Source organism: Arachis ipaensis, chromosome B09 (assembly GCF_000816755.2).
Source record: "Arachis ipaensis cultivar K30076 chromosome B09, Araip1.1, whole genome shotgun sequence".
In the NCBI taxonomy this organism is placed as follows: domain Eukaryota; kingdom Viridiplantae; phylum Streptophyta; class Magnoliopsida; order Fabales; family Fabaceae; genus Arachis; species Arachis ipaensis.
In genome coordinates, this window is record NC_029793.2 from 119,820,755 (window position 1) to 119,830,178 (window position 9,424).

Here is a 9,424-nt window from a genome sequence, read left to right on the forward strand (position 1 = left end):
CACGGATTGAATTAGAAATAAATTTTTATATTTAAAATTGATTATATAAAATAAAAATTAATTTTTATAATTTTTTATCACCATTAATAACTGTTAGTACACTGGTGTTAGACCACATCGAACAATTCAGACTACGCCTCTACCACCTCTTTCTTTCTACAAATCCTTCTATTTTATATAATAACTAAAAGATAAAAATAATGTTTTATAATTTCAACACCGAATCATTTTAATTCTAACAGTTTTAGTAAAAATAAAAGAATTTGAATTTAATTATAATATAAATATCAAAATTTACAAATTAAGTCAATTCATTTTTTTTTACTCATTCAAAACAAATAATTTGATTTTAAAAATAAATAAATTTTGGGTTCATTGAATTTCAAACACATTCTCATTCTCCAAGTCAATTTCTTGCATGGGACACACCCCCGAAAACCCTTAGAATTGAATCTCGCTTTAGATAGGATAATTGTTTCATATTTTTAAATACTATAAACATCATATCCTTGATAAATTTGAGATTTGTAATATATTTTTCCATGCTTTAACTTTTCACTAAGAAAAACAACATTTGAGACGTTAACTTTGCACGAAATATATTTATGAATGACCTAATAAATAATAACATTAGATGTTATAACTTTTGATGTTATATTTTAGTTAGTTTTAATTCAATTCCCAAGAATTATTTAAAGATAATTATTTTTTTTAGAATATTTTTTAAAATAACATAAAATTTTAATGCTAATTTTTTTTTTTAAATATTAGAGATTTATATCTCTATATTCAAAAATCTATACACTACAAAAAAAGAGACATAAAATGGCAATAATATTACAGCAGTTCTAAAAAACCGCCATAATATTCAAATATTATGACATCTTTTTGTGGTGCCATAATTAATTTACACGTGATGGCGGCTTTTGTGGATTTTGGCGGTTTTAAAACCATTACCACATTATATAAAAAGTCTCAACCCTAACTTAGCCTTCATTTCCCGTTCCATGCGAGACGATGGCCACTGTGAGAGAACGGTTGAACTCTGCCACTCGCGATCTCCTCTGTTCACAATCTCCTCCGGCGACGATCCTCTCCGACGATGATCTCCTCCGGCGACGTCGTCTCCTCCAGCAACAGTCTCCTCAAGCGACGTCTCCTCCTGCAACATCTCTTCCAGCGCTAGTCTCCTCTTGTGACGTCTCCTCCAGCAACGGTCTCCTCTTGTGACGTCTCCGGCGACGTCTCCTCCAACGTCAATTTCCTCCTCCGACGTTTTTCTATGCGGCAATCTCGTCCATCGAGCTACCGTGCTTCGAGTTTCTCCACCAGCGGCAGACTCGTGAGGTAGGTTCTTCTTCCTTTTTTCCTTTGTTCTCTTGAAAATATTTCATTCTGATCGATTGTCTTAGGCTTGCCTTAGATTGGATGAAAAAATTTAATTAAATTGGTTTAAATCTCAGCATAGTAGTCAAAATAGGTTGCTTACTGTTCTCTTTATTTTGCTTTGATTGGTTAATTTGATGGTGAATTCTACTCTGCTTTTCTTGTTTCGAGAAGGTAGCGTGTGTGACTTCTTAGTTGCATGCTCTTGATTTGTTATTTTTTTATTTTTAATGGGTTTCATATGCATGTGAATGGCAATTAGATTGTTATTTCTATCATTGATCTGATAAGCAATATGTATGGGAAGCAGTTGCTGACAGTGTAGTCTTTTCTTCCAACAAATAAGTTGCTGACAATAAGTTATTTCTGACTTCTTTTGTTCCTTCTCTCATTCTTTTCTTTCTTTCAGTGTAGTCTTCATGTTTGAGAAAATGCGTGATCTTCTTTTTTGTGTTGGTTGAGGATTTTTTCAGAACTTTGAGGTTGATGAGATGGTAATAGAGAAAAGGCAAGAACAAGTTGGAGGTGAAACAATGGTGGGGACTCCCATTAATGGAAGATCAAGGCAAGTTTTTTCACTTGTGAATGGTGTTGGTGGTGGCCATGATCTTACTCCTGGTAGTGCTCCACCAAGCAATGCTGGATTAGACTATGGCATAATAGAGTTCACAAGAGAGGATGTGGAAGCACTCTTAAATGAGAAAGCCAAAAGAAAAGACAGATTCAATTATAAGGTTAGTGAAATTTAATTGAGCTAATTTGATAATTATAATTATAATTACCTGTTGTATCAATTGCTTATCTGAATTTCAGATCAAACGGGTTATCAAAGTTGGAGAAGCAACTGGTAGGTAACTGTTGCCTCTGATAATTTGGCTCTATATGATGGGCTGATTCTTCAGGGTTCCTAACAACTCATCACATTCTCATACTTTTGGAATTAGAGTTGATCAATTAACCTAAGAGATTGACATGTCATATATTTTGTTGTTCTGAGGCAACATTCAATTGAGACATAATGAACATAATGAGATACACTCACATGGTATTTTTCTTCTCCCATTTTCCCTTTTTATATTGTCAACTGTTAGATTTTATATATGGATATATACATAATCATATTGCTCCTGCAGATCAAATCCTTTAATTTCTTTCATTGGCCACTATGTTATTAATTAACTATTTTATTTATGAGAAACATGTGGAAAGAAGGGAATGAATTTGCTTTAGTTACCTTCCTATCAATCTGAAATATTGTGTGGCTGTCTTATTGTAATATAGGTTCAAAATTAGATGAAAGTGATAATATCAAAAGTGTCTTGGAAATGCTTATGAAAATGGTTATAAGAACTTATTAAGGAATCAATGATGTCATTTTGGTTTCATGCAGTTGCACAACTCACAACTAAGATTCAGCATCTATTAGTTGTTCTACACAAGAAGGTGAGTTACTTCTTCCAACATCTCTCATTGATCTTAATCTTCTATATATTGAAATGAAAATAACTACTGGTGGCAAAAGAGAATTTTGAAGCAACCAATTTCATACGGATCTGGAGATATTTCTATTTGAGTTAGACTTCTATTAAGCTGTATGTATGTAAAGTTATAGATAAGTTACTTACAGGATCCTGGGCAGTGTGGAAATGTATTGAAAGGATTTGAGGGAATTTTTGTCTTCCTCAAAGAACACTGCACTGTACAGAGTTTCTTCTATTTAGCTTTCCTTTTAAATTTTGTTTTAAAATAGTCAATGTCATTATTTTTAAAAAACTATCTCAAGAGGCAATATTTAGCTTTCCTTTTAAATTTTGACTGTTGTACTGTGATATTTGAAGATAAGGTTGATAAGCAAAGAACTTTGCTACCCAGCAAAAAGTAATTTAATATTAAATTTGATGAATGGATGTAATGCAATATTATTCGTTGGGTGTAAATGATGCCATATTGCCACTTTATTAGATTTTTCGTACTATTATTTTGCTTTTTATAATAAGAAGCATCTTTTTATAAGCAAAAGTAGTTCAAACTTCTGGTATGAACCAAAAGAATAAGTGTTTCTATAAGATAACAATCATGTTTTGTGGTTTCCTCATTTCCTGTAGTATAGGTTCAGATGTGGTATTGATTTTGTAATTTGCCTTTGAATATATCTCATCTGCAGATGAATTCTGGTCTAGTACTAATAGTAGTGAGTAAACCATTTTCTTGCAGCTAATTTATCAACGAAGGGCTATTCATATCTCCTTGCAGAGCATCCTTCGGGGGTTTATTTTGGTTGGGCTGGATTATCATCCAGGGGTGTTTTTAAAATGGTCATGAACATTGGTTGGAATCCATATTTTGACAACAAAGAAAAGACTATAGTAAGTGTTCTGATCATTCATCTGTAGTAAAATAATTATTTGCCTCATAAGTTTCTTGATGATACCTTTCTATCAACACAGGAGCCTTGGATACTTCACAAGTTTGATGAGGATTTCTATGGGGAAGAACTTCGGCTCATTATAGTTGGTTACATTCGTCCCGAGGTATTAGCTGAATGAGTATTTCTTGTGTTACTTGTGTTGCATATACTTTTTAAGATTCACTAAAACCTGGCATTGTGTGCATATATAGGCCAATTTTCCATCCCTTGAAAGCTTAATAGCTAAGATTCATGAAGACGGTGAAATTGCTGAGAAGGCTCTTGAACTTCCCTTGTGCTGGGATGCTGATCATGCTTTTATCGAATTAACACTATAATTGAGAATGCGTTATTAATGAATTTTTCCAAAAGAATATCTTAAGTGGTGTTTTCTTCTTTCTTGATATCACTTAAGCAAAGTTTTAATCTTGTGTCATTAAATCATGTATGTTTATGTAGGGGTCTGCTCAAGATGAAGTCATTGCTAAAATGAGAAATGCATTTCTGGAAATTGTTAAGAAATATAAAGTCTTTACTGAAGAGGAGAGGAAGAAGGTTAATTTTTTACACTTGACTACCTCTATACAAAATCTATTGCCTTTAGCAATTTTTTAATAATAATTGAGACTTTAGGTTGTGGCAGTTGGTGGACTGCATGTAGTTGGCACAGAGCGTCATGAGTCCCAGAGAATTTATAATCAGGTTTGCATTCTTTCCTTTTCTTGAGAATAGATTCTGGCATTACACAGCCAAATGCCTTTTATAATTCTCAGCTATCATAGCCCCTATTCACAACTCCTTTCATGGATATATTGTTGAATAGTAGTTAAACTTGAAACTTCAATTTCTATTTTTAGTAATCTATTTTATGTGCAGCTGCTGTGCAGAGTCATTGATCACCAGAAATATTATTAGTAACAGTGTGAATGTGTAGGGTCATCTTCTTTTTCTCCCTCTTCACACTTTTAGATCTAGTTCATGGTTTAGTAGGAAGAAACAGGGAATGCATGTTCTTTTTTTATTGTGTATTTTTACTTTGATTGATCTTTTGGATTGTTGTTCTTGTTGACGAGGGTGCTAGAGGTGGTGGAATTTTATTACATGTTGATGAAAAGAGAACCATCGCAACCGTCTCGACGCGAATGCAGCTCCAACGGAATCGTGGAGGCAGTGCTGGCTCCGGGAAATGCACGGAATTGCGGTAAGTGCTCTGTTTTCTTCATTTTACGCTAAATTTACAATTATGCTCTGTGATACTGTGAAAATCAACTAGTCAAATTTTAATTTTGCGATAAGGTGTTAGAGTTTTGATTCTTTGGTGTGTGAGTATGAGGCTGATGGATGAGGTTGAGAAGGATACTATGAACACCTTAGTTCTCGGCATACTTTAAATGTATGGATGGAATACACTACATCTGACTCAAAATAATTGTCGGTGTAGTACTTTCTAGTTATATTTAAATTATGAAAATGGCTTCCATGCAGATGTGGGAAAATCTAATTCAGAAGGCAAAAGGAGGAATAGATGTGATTGAAACCTATCTGTTCTAGAATGTTCATGATCCTTCCTCTAGCAATGTACCTCACCACTCTCTTCTTCTGAATTATTATCATGTTCTGTTTTTTTCTGTGTTTCTCTCTCTCATTTGATCTTTGTTTATTGTGTTTTCTGCATGCTACTCAACTCAGTACAATTTTGAAGGAAGATATGATCTAGTGAGATTCATGAAGATAATACAAAAAGTTGATCTCTACGCTCATCTTCGTATTGGTCCTTATGTCTGTGCTGAATGGAACTTTGAGTACCTTCTATTTTCCACTACTACTTTTATAATTTTTAATTTAATTTAATTTATCATTTTTTAGTTGTATATAGAGAATTTTCTGTTTGGCTGAAGTATGTTCCAAGAATAAGCTTGGTCTGCAAACCAGCTTCAGCCTCCTTTCTGTTTACACAAGAGAGAATTTCAGTTCAGATTATAATCATACTTTATCCTTCTCTGTTCCGTATACTACTTATTCTATTATTTATTTTTCGTCATTAACAATATAGCTTGTTATATTATCGATACAGAAATGGCGAGAGTACGCATCAAGAGGACTATCGGGGTAAACATCATTTGGTTGCAACCAACGAAATGAAATTCTGCTTGGATGCTTCCCCAAAACAAAAGCTTATTTCTAAGTTCAAGAGAGGTACATTTACTCCTTGCAGATGGGATGCAAATCAGGTATGCTTTACTCCATATTTCACATACAAGATTTGCATGTGGCCCTTAATCTCTAGAAATAAGTATAGAAGCCTGCATTGGCCCAATTTGTATTTTGTTGATTGATATACATAGATTCTATTGAAAGCTGATCTATCCAGTGTTTCAACATATGTGAAAGCTGAATCCAAATGGGACCATGGTAAAAAATTACTCCGGTCTATGTGTAATAGCAGAATCTGCCAAAGGTAAAACTGTAAAATTATAAACATTTCTCAATTGGATAACACTTTTATAAGTCTTTACGGTGCTTCTTTGTTATTCTTAATCCAAATTGGTCATTCATGCAGATAGTATTAGTCCTGGTGGGATTTGCTCTTGGATTGCAAAAGGAAGAAGATGTGAATAGCCAACCGTCACTTTAGATGAATCTTAATAATCAATATATCATTCAAGAATTTAATAGACTCTTAATTCCTTACTTTATATACGTGTTTAGGTGAACTATATGTTGCTTTCTTCAATTTAAGTGAACAAAAGACAGTGATAAGTACAAAGACATCGTCTCTGGCTGAAGTATCTTTTTTTTTATGAATTGAACCAATTGAGAACTTGATTTGCAGAGAGCAATGCAAGGATTTACTAGAAGATTGTGGGATTGATGAAGAGTGAGGGTCTCTTGGCCGAAATTGGTCTAGCACATTATAATAAAGCTTCCAGTTTAGTATTTCAATAAACTCTCTCGCATTCTTTGATAATGATAGTGTTTGATGATGAAAACCAAGTGCAGGAGAATAGCTTCATTTATGTGAGTGCTATTTCTTCTTTTTCTAGCTTCGGTTTGTAAATTATAGCTTTTAATCTTTTAAATAACTTAAATTATATCTTAGTTGACTCTATTAAAGGATTACTTGGAAGTTACTATCTATTAATGCTTACAAGAGGAAGAGGATCGAGAACAGGAGCAGTTATTATAACTTGTTCCAAGTACTACCACTACAAAAGAATAGGAACAGGTTGCTTAAGAGATTGGACTTTCCATAAATGAAGTTCAGCTTATACTTACTTTATTGGACTTATAGAATATGGTGGTTTTTGCCACATTATTTAAATCACTGATACACATGCTCTTTTTACACTATAGGTTATAGATGAGTATATTCAAAAAGTTGATCCTAAATCAGATGGTGCAAAGTGGGACTAGGTTGCTATTTATGACGAGTGTGCAGCCATTTTATATCAGGTGATAATATGATTAAATCCTGAAAAGTTGCTTCATGAATAAGTTACACGTCTCTCTTTCATTGATTACATCACAAGAAGACTTAAATGTTTTCAGTTCCTCAACACATGTCAATCTCTTCTTCTTTCTCTCTTACCAGGTAATAATTAATCTCTTTCTTTAACTTCTATATATACATTTCTTTAACTTCGGTTATTTATTTATTTATTTATTTATTTATTTATTTTTAATGCAGATTCTAGGTTTATTGGTTATTGTGATTCTAGATCATTATCTTCCTAAGAGATTCATTGCTAATTTGATTGTACTTCTGATATTTGGTTTTCTTGGCTACATGTGCATTTCAGAGAGACACAATTCAAGCTGTGACAAATTTTGCCAAACGGAATAAATTGCCTATTCTCATGCAAAAACAGATGATTGCACATTTGCATATGAAGTACAGAACTGATATAGAAGGGCAGCAGCAGCAAGAGTTTAAATACATATTCATATTCCATTTAAATACATTATTAGATATTAACATAGTTTAGGGAACTGGATGGTAGATTTGACTGATTAGTGTTTATTGCAATGCTTGTATTTTGGTAAGTTTAGTAAGACAAGGTTTTGTATAGGAGTTATTACTTTTGATTTTCAATAATAAAAAATTATATATTATATTAATATTTTGTTTATGAGTTATATAATATTTCATTTATGGATTATGATTTTTTGCTATTGTGAAATTTTAATCATATTTATTTAACGCGATAAAAATGACGGTAAAAATTGTTTTTTTAAACGATAAAAAATGTCACTGTCAGGGTAAAATAGCGGTTCAAAAATGCCATTTTAACCAACCAAAACACTACTGTCAGGGTAAAAATGGCAGTTCAAAAATGCCGTTTTAACCAACCAAAAGGCCACTCTGTCAGGGTAATAATGGCGGTTCAAACCGCCGTTTTAACCTATCCAAAAAGTGCCATTTTAACCCTGAGAAATAACGGCGGTTTGAACTGCCATTTTAACCAACCAAAATGCCACTCTGTCAGGGTAATAATGGCGGTTCAAACTGCTATTTTAACTTATCCAAAAACCGCCATTTTAACCTGAAAATAACAGCGGTTTGAATCGTCATTTTAACCTATTCAACCGCCATTTTAACCCAGGAAATTGTGGCGATTTTCAGAAAACCACCGTAATAACCAGAATGGCGCCCAAAATTACGTCACTTTAGGAAACCCCCATTATTGATAATAATGGCAGTTCAAACCGCCGTAAATACCAAAAAATCTACCGTTTTTACCAGAATTTTTTGTAGTGATAGATGGATGTCAAAACACTACAAAGAAAAAAAAACTAACCACAAAGAGAATTATTAAAGTCTAAATCTTAGCCTAAAACATGAAAACAAAAATAGAGACAAAAAATAGGAGAAGAAACAAAAAAAAATGGAGGAAAGAAAGAAAAAGAGGAAAGGAATAGAAAAAAGGAGAAGAAAAATAGGAAAAGAGAAAAAAAATAGTAAAAGGATGATCCAAAAAGGAAGTAGTAGGCGGAAAAAAAAGGAGAAAAATTAAAGAGAAGAACAGAGAAAAGAAAAAAGAGAAAGGAGAAAAGAAAGGAAGGTCACTGATGGCTAAGCTGAGCAGTGACAATAGCTCTCCACCACAACTTGCCTTTTTTTTTCTTAGACAGGAGGAGCTTGGATTTTGGTTTCGCAGAAGAAAGGAGTTAAAAATTATTCTTTAACTCAATAAAAAAATTAATTCTATATATAAAATTTGATTACTACCTTTATAACTAACATTCATTTGTTTACATAATAATAAACTTTCCTAACTTTTAAGTCTTATATATTCAACCATTAATCTCTATGGCTCTTTCTCTTTCTTTTTGAGGAAAAAGAAAAAAGAAACGATTGAGGAATATTGTCGCTACATTAACTTACAAGACTATAGTGATTCTCCATCTCCTCCTCTATTTCTCTCCCACTCTTCTTTTTTTCTCTTCTTTCTATCTCCACCTCCTTTTTTTAGCATTTTCTTCATCTTCCTCATTCACCCATTCTTTCTTTTTATTTTTTCTCTTTTTTGTCATTTTTTTCTATTTTTCTGGCCATTTTCTCCTCTCTTCTGATGTATATTTCTTCTTTTGTGGTGTTCTTAATTTTTTTTAATGAGTAATTTTGATATG

At 32.8% G+C, this 9,424-nt stretch overlaps 2 protein-coding genes and 2 long non-coding RNA genes across 4 annotated transcripts; all 4 read left to right on the top strand.

Annotated features, from left to right (window-relative positions):
- LOC110266924 lies at positions 1,018-2,241 on the top strand. Its single transcript, XM_021112004.1, has 3 exons — positions 1,018-1,185; positions 1,860-2,120; positions 2,200-2,241. The coding sequence occupies exons 1-3, from the start codon at positions 1,018-1,020 to the stop codon at positions 2,239-2,241; spliced, it is 471 nt and encodes a 156-aa protein (XP_020967663.1).
- Positions 3,638-4,266, top strand: LOC110266671 (bifunctional riboflavin kinase/FMN phosphatase-like). The gene is made up of 3 exons (XM_021111586.1): positions 3,638-3,752; positions 3,834-3,917; positions 4,006-4,266. The coding sequence occupies exons 1-3, from the start codon at positions 3,699-3,701 to the stop codon at positions 4,129-4,131; spliced, it is 264 nt and encodes an 87-aa protein (XP_020967245.1). The 5' UTR covers positions 3,638-3,698; the 3' UTR covers positions 4,132-4,266.
- On the top strand, positions 5,865-6,746 carry LOC107617162. Its single transcript, XR_001614829.2, has 3 exons — positions 5,865-6,251; positions 6,354-6,404; positions 6,627-6,746. It is a non-coding gene; the product is annotated as an uncharacterized LOC107617162 (long non-coding RNA).
- Positions 7,142-7,912, top strand: LOC110266673. The gene is made up of 2 exons (XR_002354146.1): positions 7,142-7,246; positions 7,482-7,912. It is a non-coding gene; the product is annotated as an uncharacterized LOC110266673 (long non-coding RNA).